At 46.6% G+C, this 27,148-nt stretch overlaps 1 protein-coding gene across 3 annotated transcripts in view; it reads right to left on the bottom strand.

Moving 5' to 3' along the window:
- Positions 1 to 27,148, bottom strand: part of macrod2 (mono-ADP ribosylhydrolase 2) — a 937,884-nt gene that overhangs the window by 198,489 nt on the left and 712,247 nt on the right. For all 3 annotated transcript variants that reach the window (XM_078230387.1, XM_078230388.1, XM_078230389.1), the window contains exon 9: positions 15,231 to 15,304. In XM_078230387.1, the coding sequence (XP_078086513.1) occupies positions 15,231 to 15,304 (74 nt within the window). The remainder of the gene's footprint in view (positions 1 to 15,230; positions 15,305 to 27,148) is intronic.

The following is a 27,148-nucleotide window of genomic DNA, read 5'->3' as shown; positions in this document are numbered from 1 at the left end:
AGCATCCGCAGTGATTTGTTTTTCTCTAATGGGAGAGAGGATGGTGACTGCTGAGTAGTTAAGGCGGATGCGGGATAACAAGCCAAGGTCACAGCAGAATATTCACGGCTTTGGGAGCTTGCAGGAAAGTAGGATCGAAAGGGGTCGCTCTCGTGGAGAAAAACACTGGCACAGACCTGATCAGAAAATTTCTGTCCCACACACACGTGAGTAAATATCTGTGAAAGAAACAATTGAACACAAATGTACAGACACAGCACACAAACACAACATTTATACCACAGCTGGGCGAGAACAGCCAACATCACTGTCGGCTCATCGACAAAGTCAATAAAAGCAACCTCATTTATATCTCCACTGCCGACAGGGGACTGATATAAAGCCTCACATGTGCGCCTTATGGCATGCTCAAGGCGGTTTGACATATATCTGACACGTGATGAACACTACTGCGCTTTGAGGGTGAGACGGACACGCTATTTACACTGCATACCTTAGCAGTTTGTACCTTGGCAGTACATGCACTGAGAAACTCACCCCACTCGTTATTGGGCACAATCACAGACCGCTCGACGCAAGAAGATGGGATAAACATTGAAACCAGTTAAATTCTGCAATAACAGGTGCAGTATGTGTTCATTTCAGTTTAGTACCAGGCTAACAGATGGGATATATATTTATGCCAATTTAGGACTGCACCAACAGATGGGAAATGAATAATACTACATTAACAGATGGGACCTTTTTTGTGACTGGTTCTAGAAGCTAACAGTGTGCTCCTGCACTCTGATGCCTTGCTGTTTCTGTCTCAGCCCTGGGACACTGTGTGACCCTTTATGCCTGGCTTTGTGAAGTGATGCGCGGACAGGCTGTGTCAGCATTTTATTGTAAATCCTGCTAAAGGAAAGGGAACGCAGGAAGAAAATTCGAATGCATGTGACAGCACGTTGCATCATGTTATGGGAAGGAGGTGGCGCAGTGGTATTGTCACTGGACTAGTAATCCAGAGACCCAGGGTAATGCTCTGGGGACCTGGGTTCGAATCCCATCACGGCAGATGGTGAAATTTGGAATTAAAGTCCAGCCATTGTCGATTCTCATAGTAAGGAGTGGCACAGTGGTTAGCACTGCTGCCTCACAGCACCAGGGACCTGGGTTCGATTCCCAGCTTGGGTCACTGTGTGGAGTTTGCACATTCCCCCCGTGTCTGCGTGGGTTTCTTCTGGGTGCTCAGATTTCCTCCCACAGTCCAGGTTACGTGCTTTGGCCATGCTAAATGCTCCCTCAGTTGTACCCAAACAGGCACCAGAGTGTGACGACTGAGGAATTTTCACAGTAACTTCATTGCAATGTGAATGCAAGCCTACTTGTGACTAATAAATAAACTTTTATTTTACTTTAATCCATCTGGTTCTCTAATGTCCTTCGGGGAAGGAAATCTGCTGTCCTTACCTGGTCTGGCCTAGACTCCAGAGCCACAGCAATGCCCCCTGAAATGGTCTAGCCAGCCACTCGGTTCAAGGGCAGTTAGGGATGGGCAATAAATGCTGGCCCAACCAGTGAGGCCCATATCCCATGAATGAATTTTTTAAAATCAGACAGATCAAACTGCAAGTGCAGCTGAAGAGGACGCTCATGCATTTTTACATGCATTGGCCAATGCATTGTGACATCTTACAACCCAGGGTGGAAAGCAAAGGATAATTCTCCGGTTTGCTTCCGGTTGCTTGTCATTTTAACACATGATCCTGAAGCTCAACGCAAACTGGAGGAACAGCATCTCATCTTCCGGCTCGGCACTTTACAGCCTTCCGGTCTCAACATCGAATTCAACAACTTCCACCCCACCTCCACCCCTTTGTTTTCATTCTATTTTATTGAATTTTTTACTGTTCTCTACCTTTTATTTCTTTATTGTCTTTCTTCATTTTTCTTCCTCCCTCCCACTCTTTCCCCTGACTTTATCTCCCTTCCCTCACCTTTTCTCCCCCTTTCCTTCCCCTTTTCTAACTTTTACCCACCCCGCCCCCCGCACCCTACCCAATATCTTCATCTGTCACAGTTTATAGTTTCTCTGCCGTTCAGCCATTCGCACCCTTTATTCTCTCTATGAATCATAGAATCATAGAATCCCTATAGTGCAGAAGGAGGCCATTCGGCCCATCGAGTCTGCACCGACCACAATCCCACCCAGGCCCTACCCCCACATATTTTACCCGCTAATCCCTCTAACCTACGCATCTCAGGACTCTAAGGGGCAATTTTTAACCTGGCCAATCAACCTAACCCGCACATCTTTGGACTGTGGGAGGAAACCGGAGCACCCGGAGGAAACCCACGCAGACACGAGGAGAATGTGCAAACTCCACACAGACAGTGACCCGAGCCGGGAATCGAACCCGGGACCCTGGAGCTGTGAAGCAGCAGTGCTACCCACTGTGCTACCGTGCCATTAGCAGTCTTTTCCCCTGGTTTCTGTAGCTATGACTCATCTTTCATTCCCTCCCCCTGCAGTATAAATATCTTCCACTTTCTATGCCTTTTAGCTTTGACAGGGGTTTATCTAGATTCGAAACGTCAGCTCTTTTCTCTCCTTACAGATGCTGCTGGGATTTTCCAGCATTTTCCCTTTTGGTTAAAGGATATTTCTCTCCCTCTGAAGCCAAGGATGTAAATTGTAATGATTACTAATTAAGTTAGTTGGGAGATTTAAGAAACAATAGCGGAGGCTGTATCTGCCCTGCTACAAAATGCCACAAATTCTGAGGATTCTCCACTGGGCTTTGTCAGGACTGCACAAAGGCTGGCGGAATAGTATTGCCAAACCATTGAAATTAGGCATTAAGGGAGGAAGCTGGAGTGTGAGCTTCAGTCATAGATCAGCAGAGTTCTCAAGCGTCCATCCACTGGGGAGGCAGTGACATAGTGGTATTGTCACCGGACTAGTAATTCAGAGACCAAGTGCAATGCTCAGGGTGCTGGGTTAAAATTCCACCACGGCAGATGGTGAAATTTGAATTCAATTAAAAAAAAGATTCAAAGTCTACTGATGACCATGAAATCATTGTCGATTGTTGGAAAAACCCATCTGGTTCACTAATGTCCCTTTAGGGAAGGAAATCTGCTGTCCTTATCTGGTCTGGCCTACAGGTGACTTCAACCGTAGCAATGTAGTTGACTCTTAACTGCCCCCTCAGGAGGAATTAAGGATGGACAATAAGTGCTGGCCCAGCCAGAGACATCTACATCCCAGGAAGAATTAAAATAAAATCAAAATGGCCTCCATTTAGCCATAGTGGTTCAATGTTGGGAGTGTTTATGAGACACTTGATACCAAAATCAGGCATCACTCATGTTCTTGAACACCGCTGACGAGATCATTGTAATTAGAGCATGACAGTATATAAGGGAAGGAGTTCTGTTACAATTATACAAAGTAAGAGTTTTAGTCCAGGAGGCAAGCTGTGAGGGTTACTGATAGTGTGACATAAACCCAACATCCCGGTTTAGGTCATTCTCATGTGTGTGGAACTTGGCTATCAGTTTCTGCTCAGCGACTCTGCGCTGTCGTGTGTCGTGAAGGCCGCCTTGGAGAACACTTACCCGAAGATCAGAGGCTGAATGCCAGTGACTGCTGAAGTGCTCCCCCACAGGAAGAGAACAGTCTTGCCTGGTGATTGCCGAGCGGTGTTCATTCATCCATTGTCGTAGCGTCTGCATGGTTTCCCCAATGTACCATGTCTTGAGACATCCTTTCCTGCAGCGTATCAGGTGGACAACATTGGCCGATGTGCAAGAGTAGGTACTGTGTACCTGGTAGATGGTGTTCTCACGTGAAATGATGGCATCCGTGTCGATGATCCGGCAAGTCTTGCAGCGGTTCCTGTGGCAGGGTTGTGTGGTGTCGTGGTCACTGTTCTCCTGAAGGCTGGGTCGTTGTCCATCGTCGTCCAGTACTTCCCCGGAGCGGAGAAGCTACGGCATCTCCTCCGGAGCCTTCAACATGTCATTGATGAAGACAAACATCTCGCCAAGGCCATCCCCACACCCCGACTTCTTGCATTCAAACAACCGCACAACCTCAAACAGACCATTGTCTGCAGCAAACTACCCAGCCTTCAGGAGAACAGTGACCATGACATCACACAACCCTGCCACAGCAACCTCTGCAAGACGTGCCGGATCATCGACACGGATGCCATCATCTCACGTGAGAACACCATCTACCAGATACACGGTACCTACTCTTGCAACTCGGCCAACGTTGTCTACCTGATACGCTGCAGGAAAGGATGTCCCGAGGCATGGTACATTGGGGAAACCATGCAGACGCTGCGACAACGGATGAATGAACACTGCTTGACAATCACCAGGCAAGACTGTTCTCTTCCTGTGGGGGAGCACTCCAGCGGTCACGGGCATTCAGCCTCTGATCTTCGGGTAAGCGTTCTCCAAGGCGGCCTTCATGACACACGACAGCGCAGAATCGCTGAGCAGAAACTGATAGCCAAGTTCCACACACATGAGAACGGCCTAAACCGGGATCTTAGGTTTATGTCACACTATCAGTAACCCCCACAGCTTGCCTCCTGGACTTGCAGAATCTCACTGGCTGCCCTGTCTGGAGACAATACACATCTCTTTAACCTGTGCTTAATGCTCTCTCCATTCACATTGTCTGTATCTTTAAGACCTGGTTGGCTGTAGAGATTCGCATTCGAATCAGTATTCTGTAACTTGATTTTGTGTCTCTGTGCCTTGTTTGAGAGCAGATATCCACTCCATCTGATGAAGGAGCAGCGCTCCGAAAGCTAATGGCATTTGCTACCAAATAAACCTGTTGGACTTTAACCTGGTGTTGTTAAAACTCTTACTGTGTTTACCCCAGTCCAATGCCGGCATCTCCACATCATGACAATTATACAAAGCCTTGGTTAGATCACATCTGGAGCACTGCGCACTGAGAGGTTCTACCGGCCTTGGAAAGAAAAGATTCACCAGAATTACACCAGAACTCCAAGCATTAGACTATGGGGTAAGATCTTCATGGTCTAGAGCTTCAGGATTTTAGGTGTCCAGATCACCAACAACCTGTCCTGGTCCCCCCATGCCGACACTAGAGTTAAGAAAGCCCACCAATTTTCTCAGAAGACTAAGGAAATTTGGCATGTCAGCTACGTCTCTCACCAACTTTTACAGATGCACCATGGTAAGCATTCTTTCTGGTTGTATCACAGCTTGGTTGTATCATAGTTTGCTGCAGACAATGGTCTGCCCAAGACCGCAAGGAACTGCAAAAGGTCGTGATTGTAGCCCAATCCATCATGCAAACCAGCCTCCCATCCATTGACTCTGCCTACACTTCCCACTGCCTCGGAAAAGCAGCCAGCATAATCAAGGACCCCACACACCCCGGACATTCTCTCTCCCACCTTCTTCTGTTGGGAAAAAGATACAAAAGTCTGAGGTCACATAGCAACTGACTCAAGAACAGCTTCTTCCCTGCTGCTGTCAGACTTTTGAATGGACCTAACTTGCACTAAGTTGATCTTTCTCTACACCCTAGCTATGACAGTAACACTACATTCTGCACCCTCTCCTTTCCTTCTCTATGTACGATATGCTTAGTCTGTATAGCGCGCAAGAAACAATATTTTTCACTGTATCCCAATATATGCGACAATAATAAATCAAATCAAATCAAATCAAGATTGCACAAACCAGATTTGTGTACAGAAAATAAAGGGGATCCCACGCAGACACGGGGAGAACGTGCATACTCCACATGGACAGTGACCCAAGGACAGAATCAAACCTTGGTCCCTGGCGCTGTGAGGCAGCAGTGCTAACCACTGTGCCACCCAGCTATGTTCTCTGTTCCAATGCTCTTATGACTAATTCTGGAATTTTCCATTTGGGGACTGATCTCGACGGAGGCTGCCAACGTAGCAATGGCCCCTTTTCTCAAGCACGACTTAATTTCGAGAAAGGTCTTACTTAACCTGCAAGCGGAGTTCAAATCTAAGATTTACATGTAAGACCTCAGGCTATGCAGCTGAAAAGTTTATTTAATTCAAACATAAATGCTGATACAATTTTTTTTTGCAATCTATTATGGCAGTACAAGGCACAAAATGTACTTGAGTTTAATAATGACAGAACTCCTGTTGGGCCAAATAAAACATCGACACAGTTCCTCTGTGTTAAATACAGAGATGGTCCGTGCTAAAGAACGGGGGATAATGCTTCCCCATTCACCCAAATTTGCCAACAATTAGAGGAGCGACGCTGCTTTTATTTTAAGAGCAACATGGAAAGATTTTCTTTAAAGGATGAAGCTTCAAATCAACAATTAGAAATTCAAATGTCAACGTACACTATTTAGCACAACGTTTCTGTGCTTGGATGACCGTCATGATTCACGGCACTGGGTTCAAATGCTTTTAATTGCCCCTGGTTCAGCGTGGATGTCAGATTCACATGCAATTAATCAGCGTGATTAATAATGAATCCACTTTCTTTCCTTTAATTGATGACATTGGGTTTTTTTGTTTTGGTTTGGTCTGTTACTGACAGAGCTGGTGAGCATTTTACATAGAGATGGCCACATGGGCAAGATTCTCTGGGCTCTCCGCTGCGGCCTTCTCGCGGTGGGAGGCAGCGGGCAGTTGCCTGTTGGTGGGATCTTCTGGTCTCGCTGCTGTTGATAGGATTTCTCATTGACTCCACCCCACACGGCCAGGAAACCTGCGGCAATGATTAGCAGGATTGGAACATCTCGCCGGAGTGAACAGCTGGAAAGTTCCGGGCCTAGCTGCCATTCCTCCCCTTTGCAGAGACGCTGACCGTATCTGACTAGCACGATTTGTTAAGGGAGACTTAGTCATTAATGATGGTTTGGTAATTAATTCATAGACATTGACAAGAAGTCCTTGCAGATACAGAATTTTTACTTCTTCATAAAGGTGAAGTTGCCATAGTCCCAGATGGCCATAGGCTGCTGTCCCCTTTGAGGGGGAGAGCTGACTGGTGGTGATTTAACCTGAGGGTCACCACATCTCAGGCGAGGGGCAAGGTTGAGAAGGCGGGGCCTTCATGAATAATCTCAACCGGTACGGGAATTGAACCCGCGCTGTTGGCATCGCTCCGCATCACTAACCAGCTATCCAGCCAACTGAGCTAAACCGACTCCCACTCAATAGATATGCCACAGATCACAACACCACAGAGCCACAGTAATAGATTTCACATTAACTTTGATTTTACGAGGCCCAAGATCAGCCATGATCACACTGAATGATGGAACAGACTTGTCGGCTCAACTCTTGTCCCCATCTCTTGTGTTTATCCCAAGATCTACTTTCAGATCCAAACATTTAGCTTTTCAAAGATATATCTGAAGAAAAAATGTTTAGTGAAGGTATGATGTTTGCTCCATGCGGCTAATGGAATGGAGGATGATATCATTGCTGTCTAACAAGGTGACCACAATCTAGATACTGTGAACATCAACGGCCTTGGCAATCGCTGGGCTTCTGTTTATAATTTACATTCCATAAACTACCAAAGGGTTTCCGAAGAATTTGTCAACTGAATAAACCACTGGATAAATATGTGAAATTCCTCCATCCGACTGGTTCAGTTTGCAGGAGCGATCGAAACATCCTGTGGACTGAGATTTGCGTTTGGTGGAGAGCGGCCGTAAGAAAAACGGAGAAACTTGAGAAATCTGCAACGTAGCAATTGTTGGGGAAAGAAAATCGACGAAGTCTAAGAATTGCCCAGTCCAACTCTGCAGTAAAATACATCTGAACAATCTGAACATGTTGAAACCAGGGCAGGAGTCTTGGAATTTTATAAAATGAGTTTTTAAGTGGGCGGCACAGTGGCGCTGCTGCCTCACAGCACCAGGGATCCAGGTTTGAATCCCGGCTTGGGTCACTGTCTGTGTGGAGTTTGCATGTTCCCCCTGTGTTTGCGTGGGTTTCCTCCGGGTGCTCTGGTTTTCTCCTTCAGTCCAAAGATGTGCGGGTTAGGTGGATTGGCCATGTTAAATTGCCCCTTAGTGTCAGGGGGACTAGCTAGAGTAAATACATGGGGTTATGGGGATAGGGCCTGGGTGAATTGTGGTTGGTGCAGACCCGATGGGCCGAATAGCCTCCTTCTGCACTGTCGCATTCAATGATTCTATGATAAGTGATTCCTCTGGCACTAAGATCCTCCGATCCGAATTCCTCCTGACCTCATGACCCCTGCTACCTAGAAGGACAAAGGCGCCAGAATCGTGGAAACACCACCTCCAAGTTCCTCCAAAAGACACAGACCATCCTGATTTGAAACAATGGGCGCCATCCTACTGGCCAATCAACCGGCGCAGAGAGTCGGTAAAATCGTGGGAGAGGCTGAAAATCCAGTTTGCATCCGGATTTTCACCTCATCCGATCTTATCAGCCCTGTTTTGCCGGAGAAATCAACTTCGCGCCCAGAAAGGAGGCAAAAGTTGATTTCAATATTAATGACATGCTTTACATGTCATTAGAGAGTCCCGGACGCACCGGGAGATCGAGGCACCTGCGCAATGGCGCCCCAGGCACCCAGCAGCCGGCTTCACCGGCGAGCTTAGGCCTCCCCATGGTGAGAATTGCATTGGGGTCTTTCCTAGCAATGAGTGCCATAAAATTGTAACCCGCAGCTGGGCGCAAAAAACGGCACAATTTTCCACCATTTTCTCACTTGTTTGGCACTTCTAATTTTTTTTGTAAGATCGTGCCCTATATCGCCATCGTTCCTTCACTGTCAGGGTCAAATCCTGAACTCCTGAACTAAGGGTGGCGTGCGAGTGCCTACGTCATATGGATTTCAATGCTTCAAGAAGTGGGCTCAACACCACCTTCCCATGGGTAACAAGTGGTGGCACTGCCCATGATGCCCACATCCCATGAACAAGTAATTAAAACAGAACATCTTCTGGATGCAAAGCTATTATTCCACATATGAGGGTGAGAAATCTTCTATCGCTGAGGTTTAACCATATGCTCGAGGAACAACTTCACTGGTTCCCACAACCCATCAGAGTTTGTGGCTCCATCTTGCCAGGGAGAGCTAGAAATTGATGTTCTGAAGAGTCCTGGAACCAAGTATTCCTCATGGAACTCACATTTCTCTGTTTGCCCAGATATTCAATTCGTTTTCAGAATCAGATGACACCGGATAGGTGGGGGCATTGCGGGGAAACCAGTTCACAGCCATGATAATCCAAACCAACAAGGAATTCTACATTCTAGGGGAGGTGATGGCCGAGTGGTATTATCGCTAGACTATTAATGCAGAAACTCAGCGAATGTTCTGGGGACCCGGGTTCGTATCCCGCCACGGCAGCTGGTGGAATTTGAATTCAATAATAAAAAAGATCTGGAATTAAGAATCTACTGATGACCATGCAACCTTGGTCAACTGTCAGAAAAAAAAACATCTGGTTCACTCATGGCCTCCAGGGAAGGAAATCTGCCATCCTTACCCAGTCTGGCCTACATGTGACTCCAGAGCCACAGCAATGTAGTTGACTCTCAACTGCTCTCTGAAATGGCCTAGCAAGCCTCTCAGTTCAAGGGCGAACAGGGATGGACAATACTTGCTGGCCAGCCAGCGATGTCCGTGTTCCACGAGTGAATAAAGAAAAAATACATAAAACCAAACTGGCTTAATTACCAATGCATTGGTCCCTGTTTCTAATGCCAAGAATTTTGATTTGATTTGATTTATTATTGTCACATGTATTAGTATACAATGAAAAGTATTGTTTCTTGCGTGCTATACAGACAAAGCATACCATTCATAGAGTGCATAAGGGAAAAGGAAAGGAGAGAGTGCAGAATGTAGTGTTACAGTCATAGCTCGGGTATAGAGAAAGATTAGCTTAATATAAGGTAGGTCTATTCAAAAGTCTGATGGCAGCAGGGAAGAAGCTGTTCTTGAGTCGGTTGGTATGTGACCTCAGACTTTTGTATCTTTTTCCCGATGGAAGAAGGTGAAAGAGAGTATGTCCGGGTTGCGTGGGGTCCTTGATTATGCTGGCTGCTTTTCCCCGAGGCAGTGGGAAGTGTAGACAGAGTCAATGGATGAAAGCTCAAAGTTCAAAGCTAGGTGCAGGCTTACAAGTTCAGAGTGCCTTAATTTGATCTATTCTAAATGAACAAGTTTTAGTTTTTAGTTGCTGTGGGAGGGATGAAGATGAATCAATACCATCAAAACAAAACTATAGACAGTTGTGTCAAATGGTCACAGCAAAACATGAATGTGGCACAGAGTAGGTCCTTGAATATACAAATGATGCAATTGGAGATGAATGAAGGGACTGATAAGAGTATGAGTCCTCTGGCCTCTGGTGGGGAGTCCAGAAGGAAAACGATTGCACAGAAGTCAAAAGGTAGGTGTTTAGAACAAACTGGGACCACTTCTACGAGTGTGAGCAGCTGCACTGAAGTTTAATTGGTTAAACATTTCTGGCTTACTTATCACGAGCAGAGAATGCAAACAAGTCTGATTCGCCAGTGCAGGGACAAGCTATACCCAGTGGATCTTCTTGGATACATGAAGCCCTTTGGCTCACACACTTACAGCATTTGCAATTCAGCCCTATTAACAAATACAACTAAATATCATTCAGCCTCCCTAGTACAGATATCCTGGCAAGTTGGCCGGGCATCACAAGAAATAAACCGGTCCAATTCGCTGTCGTCAAGTCAAAATGGGAACCCTATCCTATGCAGCTGAACACAATCGAGAAAGTCCTGAATGGGCAAGGATCTCACCTTCTATCACACAACAGTGCGATGGAAAGCCACTATGAACTCACAACTGGCCACCTTTTTCCAAATATATCACATAGAAACATAGAAGATAGGAGCAGGAGGAGGCCATTCGGCCCTTCGAGCCTGCTCCACCATTCATCACGATCATGGCTGATCATCCAACTCAATAGCCTAATCCTGCTTTCTCCCCATAACCTTTGATCCCGTTCACCCCAAGTGCTATATCCAGCCCCTCTTGAATACATTCATTGTTTTGGCATCAACTGCTTCCTGTAGTAATGAATTCCACAGGCTCACTACTCTTCGGGTGAAGAAATGTCTCCTCATCTCCGTCCTAAATGGTCTACCCTGAATCCCCAGACTGTGACCCCTGGTTCTGGACTCTCTCACCATCGGGAACATCCTCCCTGAATCCTGTTAGAATTAATATTGGTCCTGCACTGCTCTGAAATTCCACAGTGAAATTCCACAGTGCGACTGGGCTTTCCAATTGTGTGTGGAGCCTTACAGGAGAGGGAAACATCCCAGTGTTTACACTTTGAACCCCAAAAGTGCAGAAGGAGGCCATTCGGTCCATTAGGTCTGCACTGATTCTCCGAAAGAGCATAGATCATAGAAATCATAGAAACCCTACAGTACAGAAAGAGGCCATTTGGCCCATCGAGTCTGCACCGACCACAATCCCACCCAGGCCCTACCCCCATATCCCTACATATTTTACCCGCTAATCCCTCTAATCTACACATCCCAGGACACTAAGGGGCAATTTTAGCATGGCCAATCAACCTAACCCGCACATCTTTGGACTGTGGGAGGAAACCAGAGCACCCGGAGGAAACCCACGCAGACACGAGGAGAATGTGCAAACTCCACACAGACAGTGACCCAAGCCGGGAATCGAACCCAGGTCCCTGGAGCTGTGAAGCAGCAGTGCTAACCACTGTGCTACCGTGCCGCCCGACATCTCACCCAACATTTACCATGGCCAATCCACCTAACCTATGCATCTTTGGACACTAAGGGGCAAATTCTCCCGTTCCACAGGAATCGTGGTGGGCGAGGGGCAGACCATGGAAAGGTCTGTTGCCCTCGGGCGGGATTTTCCGGTTTTGGGGTGAGTGAGGTTGGAAAGTCCCTCCCTATGTGACAATTTGCATGACCACTTCACCTAACCCACACATCTTTGCGACACTAAGGGGCAATTTAGCATGGCCAATCCACCTAACCTGCACATCTTTGGACAGTGGGAGGAAACCAGAGCACCCGGAGGAAACCCCCACGCAGACATGGGGAGATCATGCAGACTCCACACAGACAGTGACCCGAGGCAGGAGTTGAACTCAGGTCCCTGATACCGTGAGGCAGCAGTGCTAACCACTGTACCACTGTGCTGTCCAATGTGGTCAATTTCAAAATAATAAAATAAATATACACTCGATGCTTATTTGTGTGGCCGCTCTGGAGCAAGAGCAGGTGATCAAATAGGAAAACTCATTGATGGGCTCAGTGCAACCTTTTACAAGTTGCAAATGAAATAACTGGTTGTAAATCAGAGCGCTGGCACAGTAACATAAATCACTTAGCTGTAGGCTGGTGATTAAAGCTTACTCGAATTAACAGTCAATCTAAATTAAACAGAGCCACCTAATTGTTATGAATTTGCATAAGTCAAAGTGAATCTGATTTGAAAAGGCACCCTTGCAATTACAGGATTAACTCTGAATTAAATTCATTCTTGAGCTGTCTAAACCAGTGCAAGCATCTGATCCTAATTAAAATCAGCTCAAGTGTCCATTATGGACCTTCTGCATGTTTGTCAATGCACATGTGACTTATGTTACACCGGGGTAAACCCAGGATGCAACCAGATGACATGAAGTTCTGTATTTTTTTGGCCAACCATTTTGTTTATAAGTGAACACATCTTCCCTGAAGAGGTGTCAGCGACTCTTTGACTCTGGCTGCTTATTCACCATGAGCAAATCACTCAAACCCAGCCTACCATCCACAGCAGTTAGCACTGCTGCCTCACAGGGCCAGGGACCCGGGTTCGATTCCTGGCTTGGGTCACTGTCTGTGTGGAGTTTGCACGTTCTCCCTGTGTCTGCGTGGTTTTCCTCCGGCTTCTCCGGTTTCCTCCCACAGTCTGAAAGACGTGCTGGTTAGGGTGCATTGGCCGTGCTAAATTCTCCCTCAGTGTACCCGAACAGGCGCCAGAGTGTGGCGATTAGGAGATTTTCACAGTAACTTCAGTGCAGTGTTAATGTAAGCCTACTTGTGACACTAATAAATGGATGGCCTCCCATCCATTGACTCCGTCTGCACTTCCCGCTGCCTCGGCAAAGCAGCAGCATAATTAAGGACCTCACGCACCCCGGACATTTTCTCTTCCACCTTCTTTCACCGGAAAAAAGATACAAAAGTTTAGCATGGCCAATCAACCTAACCTGCACATCTTTGGACTGTGGGAGGAAACCGGAGCACCCGGAGGAAACCCACGCAGACACGGGGAGAATGTGCGGACTCCACACAGACAGTGACCCAAGCCGGGAATCAAACCCAGGTCCCTGGCACTGTGAGGCAGCAGTGCTAACCACTGTGCCACCCATGTTCAGTAACGTTCAGTTTGAAATGTTTTGGGATGTACATTTTCAAATTTTATGAAGTGTATTTTGGTTAAAAAATCTTCGTCAGCTGGGTGATCAGTCATCAGGCCCATTCCGTCAGATAGGAACAATAATTGGCTGAAAATCCCGCCCCTGAGATCAGATTTAAATGTTCCTGATGCAACAAGCCGTCAAACGGCATTATGTTTCTTCCCCGTTGCTACCAATCATCCCCTCAGCTGGCATCCAGGCTTCCTGCCTCAAGACGCTGAGAAACAGGAGAGAAATAACAATCACATCTTTTCCATAGTGTGTTTAGAATATGCAAAAGCTTCACCGCTTGCCTTGACCTTGGAATCATCAACACACCTACCCATATCGGACTCCAGACATTCATACTGCCTGTCTCTCCAGAGGTTCCCTGTTAATCTGGATGAAAGGGGATTTGCAGAGAATCAAACCATCACAGAATACAGTCTCCTTATATCTAAACAGAGAGCTGTAATGTTTGTACTTACAGCTACTTGAACTAAACTTGGCATCACCTCGATCTCAAAACACCATAAGATCATAATATATAGGTGCAGAATTAGGCCATTTGGCCCATCCAGTCTGCTCCGCCATACTATCATGGCTGATAAGTTTCTCAACCCCATTCTTCCACCTTTTCCCTGTAACCTTTGATCCCCTTACCAGTCAAGAACCTATCTATCTCTGTCTTCAATACACTCAATGACCTGGCCTCTACAGCCTTCTGTGGCAATGATTTCCACAGATTCACTACCCTCTAGCTGAAGAAATCTTCCCTGCTGCCATCAGACTTTTGAATGGACCTACCTTGCACTCAGTTGATCTTTCTCTACACCCTAGCTATGACTGTAACACTACATTCTGCACCCTCTCCTTTCCTTCTTCATGGAAACAATACTTTTCACTGTATCCCAATATATGTGACAATAATAAATCAAATCAAATCAAAAGAAATCCCTCCTCATCTCGGTTCTAAAGAATCGTCCCTTTACCCTGAGGCTGTGCCCTCGGATCCGAGTCTCTCCCACTCATGGAAACATCTTCCCCACGTCCACTCTATCCAGGCTTTCGGCATTCTGTAAGTTTCAATGAGATTCCCCCCTCATCCTTCTAAACTCCATCAAGCACAGACCCAGAGTCCTCAAACACTCCTCATACGTCAAGCCTCTCATTCCTGGGATCATTCTTGTGAATCTCCTCTGGACCCTCTCCAGGGCTTGTACATCCTTCCTTAAATACGGGGCCCAAAATTGCTCACAATATTCCAAACGTGGTCTGACCAGAGCCTTATAAAGTCTCAGCAGTACATCCCTGCTTTTGTATTCTAGCACTCTAGAAACACAGTTCACAACAGGGCAAAAGTCAGAACTAATTATCATCAGCAAAAACCAGAGATGAAACAAGAATTGCACACTCTACTTAGTTTGAAGTTAAAGGCAAACATGGCTAAGTTTTCAGACACTTCTCTACATAATGCCAAGTTATCAAATAGCTACCGTACTTGTTAACAGAGGTGAATGTTTGACCATGGGGTCCTCAGGTTACGCTGTCCTTTGCAATCATTTGACAGCCATGGCCACCTATTTCTGAAGTTGACTACACAAAGCACTCCAATGCAGCCACTTGAGAATCCACTTGGAAAAAATCTCTGCCAAGGCTGACCAGGAAAGCTTTCGGTCTCAGCCAATACAGGACTCAATTCACAAAACAACTGATCCATGACGTCAAGGCAGTTTGATACTTCACTGCTCAAATCCTCAAGAGGAGCAAACAGATTACATACCAGAGTTTGCTTGTCAGCTAGCCATTCTTTGATCGTCGAGACCGCAATTTCAGCAGCATCATCTTGAGGAAAACCTGGAGGAAAAGGAAATGAAGATCTCCGTTTTAATTTCAGAAATGTTTGCTAACATGGAATGGGAAAATGTTCACGTGGGACCGGTGTGATACAGATCCTTTGTATTTCCACAACGCATTGCTTCGCTTCATAATTTATCTCTGCTTTTGGCAGGAGTTACGAGGAAAGTTTAAAGTTTTTTTTATTAGTGTCACGAGTAGGCTTACATTAACACTGCAATGAAGATACTGTGAAAATCCCCCAGTCGCCACACTCTGGCGCCTGTTCGGGTACACTGAGGAAAAATTTAGCATGTCCCAATGCACCTAACCAGTACGTCTTTCGGATTGTGGGAGAAAATCGGAGCACTCGGAGGAAACCCACGCAGACACAGAAAGAACGTGCAAATTCCGCACAGACCCAAGGCAGGAATCGAACCCGGGTCCCTGGCGGTGTGAGGCAGCAGTGCTAATCGCTGTGCCACCACACTGCCCAAAATCAAAAGGAAGTGAAAGTGGGTAAATTATCAATGTCTTGTGGGCCTTAAGCAATTGTAGGACTTGGATTGTGAAAGGAGAGAGCTGTCAACACGGAACAGATTGTTAAAAAAGGTAACAAAACACAGAGCAGAATTTCTATAGCGTCTTTCACCATCAACAGACAGTTCAAAGCACTTTACAACCAATGAAGTACTTTTGAAGTCTAGTCACCAGCGTAATGTAGGAGACCCAGCAGCCAATCTGTGCAGAGCAAGCTCCCATGAACTTATGATAAAGACCCAGATAATCAGCTTTTAGTGAAGGTAATTCAGGGATAAATATTGACCCAGGGCACCGGGTAGACCCCCGCACTTCCTCAAAATCAGTGTCATGGGAGCTATTATTGTCACCTGCGGGAACTTGGTTTAACATCTCATCTGAAAGGCAACAGCATCAACAGCAATCCCTCAGCATTGTATTGCAACGTCAGCCTCGACTTCTATGTGGCACAATGGTTAGCACTGCTGCCTCACATTGCCAGGGACCCATGTTCAATCCCGGCCTTGAGTGATTGACTGTGTGGAGTTTGCACGTTCTCCCCATGTCTGTGTGGGTTTCCTCCGGGTGCTCCGGTTTCCTTTCACAATTCAAAGATGTGCGGGATAGGGGGATTGGCCATGCTACATTGCCCCTTAGTGTTCCTAGATCTGTAGGTTAGGTGGATTGGTCATGCTAAATTACCCCTTAGTGTCCAAAGATGTGCAGATTGGGTGGATTGGCCATGCTAAATTGCACTTTAGTGTCTCAAGGTGTGTAGGTTAGGTGGATTGGCCATGGTAAATTTCCCCTTAGTGTCCAAAGATGTGTAGGTTAGGTGGATTGGCCATGCTAAATTGCTCCTTAGTGTCCAACAATGAGCAGGTTAGGTGGATTGGCCATGCTAAATTGGCCCTTACTGTCCAAAGATGTGCAGGTTAGGTGGATTGGCCATGCTAAATTGCCCCTAGTGTCCCAAGATGTGTGAGCCTCATCCGACACTGATACTCGCTGATTTTATACAGGCGATTGCTACACGATAGAGCGCTAAGATCTGGCCGTAGAGATTCCCTGGATGATTTTAATGCTATGACGGACCATTTAAGAAGAACTTTAATTTATATAGCACCTTAAACATTGCAACAAAAAAAATTCACAATTGTGACTTGTGGAAAAAGGATCCTGTTCATATTGAGTCAGTTTTTAAACAAGAAAAAAATCCAATTCTCTTCTGATATGACTAAAGCAGGTTAAACTAGTATTATAATGAAATTACTGTTCTCTTGTATGAGAAACCTACAATGCCATCTTTTTCTCATTCAGGCAGTGGATCGTGCTTCACCGATCAATGGAAATCGATACGTTCAGTCGCAAGGTGCTTAATCTCTGCCTGCACATTGACTAAATCCCTTAATTATAATTTCAGCAGTGCCAACTCCTGTGATTCTCAAAGGAGCCAATGTAGCTGGTAGCGGAGGTCTCAGGCTGACGCCAGTGTTGTGGCAGGAGTGTCAGCCCTGCCTCCTTCAGTTCTGCTTCAGCACTGACCCAAGACTCCTGGCTTGGGCGCGATACTGGGACTTTGTCCGAGAACCACAGAGCACACTCACTGCTGCAGCTTTAGATATGTTCAGGCATTCGGTTCCAATTCAAGGGCAGGAAACCATCTGGAACATTCTCTGTGAAACGCGTTGATGGTTCCAAGTCACCCGCACAAGGAAAAGGAGAGCAGCTTTCGAACTGGAAGAGTTTTTGCAAATCAGTTTTGAGAATCTGACCATTTCCCATTGCAAACTGAGTGTAATTATTTTATTCATTCTTGAAATGTGGACGCCAGCATTCAGTGCCCTGTGGCACAGTGGTTAGCACTGCTGCCTCACAGCGCCAGAGACCCGGGTCCAATTCCCGGCTTGGGTCACTGTCTGTATGGAGTCTGCACGTTCTCCCTGTTTCTGTGTGGCTTTCCTCCGGGAGCTCCAGTTTCCTCCCACAGTCCAAAAGACGTGCTGGTTAGGTGGATTGGCCATTCTCCCTCAGTTTACTCGAACAGGCGCCGGAGTGAGGCGACTGGGGAATTTCATAGTATCTTCATTGCAGTGATAATGTAAACCTACTTGTGACACTAATAAATAAACTTTAAACTTTAATTGCCCTTGAGTGGTGGTGAGCTGCCTTCTTGAACCCAGTGCAGTCCATTAAAATTTATTTATTAGTGTTACAAGTAGACTTACATTAACACAGCAATGAAGCTACTGTGAAAATTCCCCAGTCGCTACACTCCGGCACCTATTCGGGTACACTGAGGGAGAATTTAGCATGGCTAACCATGCCGCCCTGTGGTATAGGAACACCCATAATACTGTTAGGGAGGGATTTCCAGCATTTTGAGACGATGACAGTGAAGGAAAGGCGATATATTTCCAAGTCAGGATGATGTATGGCTTGGAGGGGAACTTGCAGGTGGTGGTGCTCCCATGCATCTGCTGCCCTTGGCCTTTCAGCTGGTAGTGGTCATGGGTTTGGAAGGTGCTGTCTATCTGAACTGGAAATTACTGCATCTTCCATTCCATCAAGTTGCTTCTGAGAAACACTTGACAACAAAACCCCAAGCCTGAACGATTGGGAATTCTCACCATCCAAAGAGTTGGTGGGAGACACAAGACTCCAAGAGCAGCCCCCCTGCCACTTTACGCTTTAACAAGCGCTGATTGGCACCCCTGAGTCAGGAGGAAGACCAGCCTTGGGAGAGTTGCTGGCCAATCATATTAGCAGCAGCTCTCCAGTCTCTCCGGCAACAGTGCTGCAGTGGACGGAAAAGGCACTGCAGGGAGCTCCCTGGTACTAAGTCTCAAAGTGTCAGAGGTTCCAGAGTGGGAGGGTTGGGTAGGGTGATGGGGGGGGTGTCTCCTGGGGAGGGGCGAAGGGAGGTCCAGACTCCACCGAGTCTAAAGGGGACATCACTCCCTGTCAAAAGGGAGGTACTGATGGAGACGGCCACCACCCCACTAACCATCCCTCCCCCCCAACATTTTGCCTGAGATCGACCTTTCTTACTTTCTAGGTTAACTCTCCGGGCTGTAATCCACCTGGATATATCCTTTGGGAGAAGTAGTTTCTCCTCAACTCTTTTTTAAAGTTGCTACCCCTTATCCTAAGACCCCTCGTCCTAGAATGCCCCACAGGAGGAAGCATCTGCTCCACGTCTACTTTATCCATACCTTTTATCATCTTGTATACCTCAATATGATCTCCCCTCATTCTTCTAAATTCCAGAGAGTATGGGCCTAAACTGTTCAATCTCTCTTCACATGACAAACCCCTCATCTCGCATGAATTTCATGTTCTCTTCACTCTAGAACCCACTGAGGGGCGGGGGTGGGGGTAAATGTTTGGTCCCTAAAAGTACAACAGTTAAATAAACAGCAACAAGATTTAACCAGTAAAAGGTCATATGCTAAAATCTCAAAAATAAACATTGAACGGTGAGTGCTGTCGCTTCGCTACTGATTACAAAATCCAAGTTGTTATATATTTCTTAAATGTTCAGTATTGGATTCCGGACAATAGTGGCATTTGGCACCCATCTGTAGCTACCCTTCTGGAGTTGATGGTGCACATTCGTCTTTAGGTGCTTGTGGTGTAGGTGTGTATAAATGTATCTATACTTCATACTTTAAAAATTTAATGTTGGTGAAAAACACTTGTCCATTTTTATTCTACCTTAAGACAGGTTACTAATCTCCCTCTCACAGTCTTTTTCAAATCTTTACATTCCAACTTTACTTCTACGATATACACACACTGGACAGGATTTTCCGCACTTCCCATAGAATCACAGAATCCCTACAGTTGCGAAGAAGGCCATTTGGCCCATCAAGTCTGCACTGATTCTTACCCAGGCATACCCCACAACTCCATGTCTTTACCCTGGTAATCCCCCTAACCTATATATCTTGGGACACAAAAGGCAAATTTAGCATGGTCAATCCACCTAACCTGCACATCATTGGACACTAAAGGGCAATTTAGCATGGCCAATCCCCCTAACCTACACATCTTTGGAGACCATGGGACAATTTAGCATGGCCAATCCACCTAAACTACACATCTTGAGACACCAAGGGGCAATTTAGCATGGCCAATCCACCTAACCTACACATCTTGGGACACTAAGGGGCAATTTAGCATGGCCAATCCACCTAACCTACACATCTTGGGACACTAAGGGGCAATTTAGCATGGCCAATCCACCTAACCTACACATCTTGGGACACCAAGGGACAATTTAGCATGGCCAATCCATCTAAACTTCACATCTTTGGACACTGAGGGGCAATTTAGCATGGCCTATCCGCCTAACCTACATGTCTTTGTACTGTGGGAAGAAACCAGGAGACACGGGGAGAATGTGTAAACTCCGCACAGACAGGTACCTGAGATTGGAATTGTACCTGGGTCCCTGGCGCTGTGAGGCAGCAGTGCTAACCACTGTGCCACCAAGCTGCCGTTGGCATGTTTCGTGATGGGGGCAATCTGCCATTGGCTGGTGGTGGGATCGTCTGGTTCACAATCTTCACAGTTGTCAACGGGATTTCCTGTTTTATGTAACCCCTCCCCCCTCCCCCCTCCCCTTCCATCGGCGGGAAGCATGTGGCGAGGTTTCATCATCAGGCGGACAAGTTGGAAAATTCTGACCACTGTATATCTATATGCATATTATGCATATACACACTATGTATACATTTACAGACATACACACTATATACTCACACACACAATCATTTCCACTATGTCAACCCTCTCAAACTCTTTATAATCTTCACAGAATCCCTGCAGAAGGAGGCCATTCGGCCTTTCGAGTCTGCACTGACCACAATCCCACCCAGGCCCTATCCTCATAACCCCATGCATTTATCCTAGCTAGTCCCCCTGACACTAAGGGTCAATTTAGCATGGCCAATCCACCTAACCCCCACATCTTTGGAGTGTGGGAGGAAACCGGAGCACCCGGAGGAAACCCACGCAGACACGGGGAGAATGTGCAAACTCCACACAGACAGTGACACAAGTTGGGAATCGAATCCAGTTCACTGGCGCTGTGAGGCAGCAGCGCTAACCACTGTGCTACCGTGCCGCGCTTAAAAACCTCCATCATGTCACCCCACAGCCTTTCTCCCCTGTGTTTGCTGTGACGTATTTTTGAGCATTTAGGAAGGGTTATCTGCCATTGGCCAGTACAGATACAAAGTTCCATCCAGCATACGTGTCTCAATCCTGCTGCCAGCATTAAAGTGATAGATTTTATTAGTAAAATTTAGACCATCCAAAACCTGTTGCATCAAACTCATTTAAACATCACATTAATTAACTTCTGTGATTACCAGTTTTGTCTCAAGTAATTACTTTGTGTGGACAGCTACAATCCCATGGGCTTGTACTTAGATATATCAAAATGTCAAGCCCACATATCTGCAACCTGCATTAATCTTATGGTGCACTTAATTATTTTAAAGTTATTCTTAAACGCATTATTTAGTTTTTTTTAAAAAAGTACAGACATTTCCAGATAACCGAAAACATCTTGGAAAATTAAGTCAGCGTTCAATTTCAAGATTTTTTTTTAAACCAATCTTTCTCTTGCATTTTCCATTTATTCTTGAGTGGTTCTGCAGGCAGCAGGGCTCACCCAAGTGACATTCTTGACAAGGAGTGTCAGTAACTCTTCAACCGCTGAAGTGTGACCATCCAGCCCTCAGACATGTCAACTGTTTGCATCCTGGGAAGCTCGTCAACATGTCAGCTGGAGCTACAGACCTTGCAGGAATGACACCATCCACTTCGGAAGAAGTTAAAATTTATTTATTAGTGTCACAAGTAGGCTTACATTAACACTGCAATGAAGTTACTGTGAAAATCCCCGAGTCGCCACACTCTGGCGCCTGTTCGGGTACGCTGAATTTAGCATGGCCAATGCACTTAACCAGCATGTCTTTCGAACTGTGGAAGGAAACCGGAGCACCCGGAGGAAACCCACGCAGACACGGGGAGAACGTGCAAACTCCACACAGACAGTATCCCAAGCCGGGAATCGAACCCGGGTCCCTGGTGCTGTGAGACAGCAATGCTAACCACTAATCCCCCTAACCTACATTCTTTCTGGTTGTATCACAGCTTGGTATGGCTCCTGCTCTGCCCAAGACCGCAAGGAACTACAAAAGGTCGTGAATGTAGCATCACGCAAACCGGCCTCCCATCCATTGACTCTGTCTACACTTCCCGTTGTCTCGGCAAAGCAGCCAGCATAATTAAGGACCCCACGCACCCAGGACATTCTTACTTCCACCTTCTTCCTTCAGGAAAAAGATACAAAAGTCTGAGGTCACGTAACAACCGACTCAAGAACAGCTTCTTCCCTGCTGCTGGCAGACTTTTGACTGGACCTACCTTGCATTAAGTTGATCTTTCTCCACACCCTAGCTATGACTGTAACACTACATTCTGCACTCTCTCCTTTCCTTCTCTATGAACAGTATGCTTTGTCTGTATAGCGCGCAAGAAATAATACTTTTCACTGTATGTTAATACATGTGACAATAATAAATCAAATCAAATCACTGTGCCGCCGTGATGAAGTGCTGTGATTGTGTTTACTTGTCAAGCTTTGGTGACATGATTGAGGTGATATTTAAGCAAAAGAGAAATGAAGGCAGTGCAATTTCCACTGTCGCACTTCATGGTTTCCACGGATAATGTAATGCACGATGCTGAGAGAGCAGTTCACAACTGTGTTAACATTCTTAAAGTTCTTACAAACAAGAAATGCTGTGTGCCTGGCAAAGCAGCAGCTGAGATTGAGATGGCTAGGTGGATCACAACTTACTGAAAATCATGTACCAGCCTTGAGCAATGTGGCATCAACAACTTTGCAAAAGTTTCACAAAGTTGTAGAGTCCCTACAGTGCAGAAGGAGGCCATTCGGCCCATCGAGTCTGCACCAACTCTCTGACAGAGTATCGATGGGTCCACCAACCCCACCCAACACCCTATGCCCTAACCCCACATATTTAGCCCTCTAATCGCCCTAACCTGCATAGCTTGGGACACTAATGGACTATTTAGGATGGCCGATCCACCTAACAATATGGCATTGAGGAATGTGCAGAAGCTTTCATGGAATCATAGAATCCCTGTAGTGCAGAAGGAGGCCATTCGGTTCATCGAGTCTGTACCAACTCTCTGACACAGTATCTTACCCAGACTCATCCCTCCACCCTATCCCCTAACCCCACGCATTTACCCCACTTGTCGTAATTTAACATGGCCAATTCATCTAACCTGCACATTTTTGAGTGTGGGGGGGAAACCGGAGCACCTGAAGGAAACCCATGCAGACATGGGGAGAACGTGCAGACTCCACACAGACAGTGACCCGAGGCTGGAATTGAACCCGGGTCCCTGGCGCTGTGAGGCAGCAGTGCTAACCACTGTGCCACCGTGCCGCTTTCAAAAGTATTCCACGAGCTGTGGTTCATTCAGATGAATTGTCATTTCATTGTATGCAGTACATGAGGAAGGAACCAAAAACATTGGATTGGATATTCAAGACAAAGGTTCATGGCTGAAGGGCTTGCTTGAGGCTGGAATACTAGACCGATGCTTGGCTAAACACTGGGGAATTAACCTCGCTGCAACTGTTCTGAGAGTGGACCAGATAATAATGGCAAAACATTAAAACAAAATGATAATTAGACGAATACATGAATAGGATGGGAATGGAAGGATACGGACTCCGTAAGTGCATACGGTTTTAGTTTAGGCAGGCATCATGATCGGCGCAGGCTTGGAGGGCCGAAGGGGCCTGTTCCTGTGCTGTACTGCTCTTTGTTCTCTCTGTTCTTTGTTCTTTGACACAAATCAGCACTCATTTCCTTGCGTACTTCCTACAATTCATGCTGGGAAGGGATTCCCACAGACGGGAAGATCGGCCTGCTCGATGCTGTATGCAGTTTAAAGTTTATGTATTTAAGTAGGCTTACTTAAATACATTAACAATTAAATAATGTAAGTAGGCTTACATTAACGCTGTGAAAATCCCCTAGTCGCCACACTCCAGCACCTGTTCGGGTACACTGAGGGAGAATTTATCATGGCCAATGCACCCTAACCAGCACGTCTTTCTGACTGTGGGAAGAAACTGGAGCACCTGGAGGAAACCCACGCAGACACAGGGAGAACGTGCAGACTCCACACAGACAGTGACCCGAACCCGGGAATCGAATCCGGGTCCCTGGTGCTGTGTGGCAACAGTGCTAACCACTGTGCCAGCGTGCTGCCCCACAGTTATGACAGTAAGATGTGGGGAGGAAAGGAAGGAGTGAGTGCGGTGCGGATTGGACGGTATTGAAGGGATGAAGGTAGGGAGCGAAAGCTGGCAGTTGTGCTTTGAAGAGAGGGTGAAGAGAAGAGAGACGAAGCTGAGATCGCTGTTTCGGCTGGGTTTGGGGGCGGGAAGAAAGAAGATCGCTGGCATCGTGGAGAAAGAAATGAGTACCGGGAGTTATGGGAGAATGCCAGTGGGAAACGGGACAAGGACAAAGGGTGGGATTCTCCGGCTGTTCATGCCAGTGGGATTCTCCGGGTCCTGCTGCGGTGAAGGGAGATTTGGCCCCGCGCCGAATGTTCTCTGTCCTCGCTGGCAGTGGCAGCGGGGCGTGAACGGCCAGAGAATTCTGCCCAATGAGTGCCAACGTGAGCTGCAGTTGGAGGAAATGTGACTTGAGCTTCGGGGACTGGTGGAGGGCGTCCGGTCGAAGTGAGGAGGAAACCAGAAGAGCAATGGGAGCTGAGAGCAGCCCTGAAGTTCCACAGATGAAGACCGGTCTTCATCCAAAATTCTGGTCACAGCGTAGCAAAACTCCCCATCCCGAGGAAACAGGGAATATCTCAACGAATCAGGTTACCATTGTTTCCCCATTGCCTTGAAGGCATGGAATTCTGACTGCCTCTTACAGGACCAAATAACGAGCAGGGGTTGGGAACGTCTGGAGACGTGAGTTCCCACGTCTGAAATCAGTCGTTCGGGGGCCAGTGATGGAGGGGACTGGCAGGCGTGATCTTGGTGAAATTTCTAGGCCTCGCTGGGGTTACACTGTGTTATTTTAAGGCCATGATGTGGAGATGCTGGCGTTGGACTGGAGTAAGCACAGTAAGAAGTCTCACAACACCAGGTTCAGGAGCCTGAGACTCCGAAAGCTAGGGCTGCCAAATAAACCTGTTGGACTTTAACCTGGTGTTGTGAGACTTCTTATTTTAAGGCCTGTGTCTTGTATGAGAAGGTTGTGGAGTTAGATGTGGGACAGAGAGTTTTTAATAAGGGGAGGCAGAGACGGAGTAGTAATGTCACTGGACTAGTAATCCAGGGGCCTAAACTATTACTCTGGGGACTTGGGTTCAAATCCCACCATGGTAGGGACTGGAATTTAAATTTAATGAACAATTCTGGAATTAAAAGCTGGTCTCACTTATAATAAGAAGTCTCACAACACCAGGTTAAAGTCCAACAGGTTTATTTGGTAGCAAATACCATAAGCTTTCGGAGCAATGCTCCTTCGTCAGATCAGCCCATGAAACCACTGTTGATCATCTGAAATGCCCCAGCAATCGACTCAATTGTATTAAACTGGACCCAACACCTTCCTAGGCACTAGACAGGACAATGGCACACTCAGCCCTGTCGAACAGATCCAGAGGGTGGTGAATCTGTGGAATTCATCACCACAGGAGGCTGTGGAGGCCAGGTCATTGAGTGCATTTAAGACAGAGATATATGGGTTCTCGATTGGTAAGGCAATCAAGGGTTACAAGGAGAAAAGCGGAAGAATGGGATTGAGAAACTTATCAGTCATGGTTGAACGGTGGAGCAGACTTGAAGGGCCGAATGGCCTTATTCTGCTCCTTACAGTCTTATCTCATGCTCTTACGGACCCTACAAACTCCTTTTTACACCATCCCACTCCTCCTCAGCTGATGACCCAGTACTCCTTCATGCTGAACGTCACAAGAAGAAACAGTGAGGGCGGCAAGAGCACAGAACGCACTCTGGGTGGGGGAATTCAATGTCCATCATCCAAGACTGGCTCGGTAGCACCGCTACTGATTGAGCTGGCTGAACCCGAAAGGACATTGTGGTTAGACTGGGGCCGTGGCAAGTGGTAAGGGAACCAACAAGAGGGATGAACCTACCTGACTTCATCATCACCAACCTGTCTGTTGTGGATGCATCTCTCTATGTGAGTATCGGTAGGAGTGGCCACTGCACAGTCCTTGTCGAGACAAAGTCCCATTTTCACACAGAGGATACCCTCCATCGTTTTGTGTGGCACCCCCACTGTGCTAAATGGGACAATAAGAAGTCTCACAACACCAGGTTAAAGTCCAACTGGTTTATTCGGGATCATGAGCTTTCGGAGTGTTGATGAAGGAGCAGTGCTCCGAAAGTTCGTGATTCCAAATAAACCTGTTGGACTTTAGCCTGGCGTTGTGAGACTTCTTACTGTGCCCACCCCAGTCCAACACCGGCATCTTCACATCATGGCTAAATGGGATAGATTTTGAACAGATCTAGTAACTCAAAACTGGGCTCCATGAGGCGTTGTGGGCCATCAGTAGCAGCAGAATTCTCAACCACAAACTGTAACCTCATGGCCCGGCATATCCTTCAATCAACTTTTACCACATTGCTGTGGCCATGGAGTCACATGTAGGCCAGACCGGGTAAGGACGGCAGATTTCCTTCCCTAAAGGACATTAGTGAACCAGACGGGTTTTTCCGACAATCGACAATGGTTTCATGGTCATCAGTAGATTATTAATTCCAGGTATTTTTTATTGAATTCAAATTCCACCACCTGCCGTGGTGGGATTTGAACCCAGGTCCCCAGAACATTAGCTAAATTTCTGGATTAATAATCCAGCGATAATACCACTACATCATCACCTCCCCATGGGGGACCATCCTGGGAGGGCAGTAGGAGTTGGAGTGTGGACTGTGTTCCCCCCGACGTCTGTTTGTGGACTCAGTCCTTGGGATACCCCCAGTGGCAAGATACAACAGAAGTGTTCTGGGTTTATAAGTAAGACATCACTTTAAACAAATGATCATCTTTTGCTGGAAGGTTTGCCTCTGGAGTTTTCCCACTCTACAGAGAAGCACCAGCATGATTTAGTTCAGGTGGCACAGTGGCACAATAGCACTGCTGCCTCATAGTGCCAGGGACCTGGATTCAATTCCCGCTTGGATCACTGTCTGTGTGGAGTCTGCACGTTCTCCCCGTGTCTGCGTGGGTTTCC

This window comes from Mustelus asterias, chromosome 15, assembly GCF_964213995.1.
Source record: "Mustelus asterias chromosome 15, sMusAst1.hap1.1, whole genome shotgun sequence".
In the NCBI taxonomy this organism is placed as follows: domain Eukaryota; kingdom Metazoa; phylum Chordata; class Chondrichthyes; order Carcharhiniformes; family Triakidae; genus Mustelus; species Mustelus asterias.
Note: the sequence above shows the minus strand (reverse complement) of the source record. Positions and strands in the feature narration are given on the sequence as shown.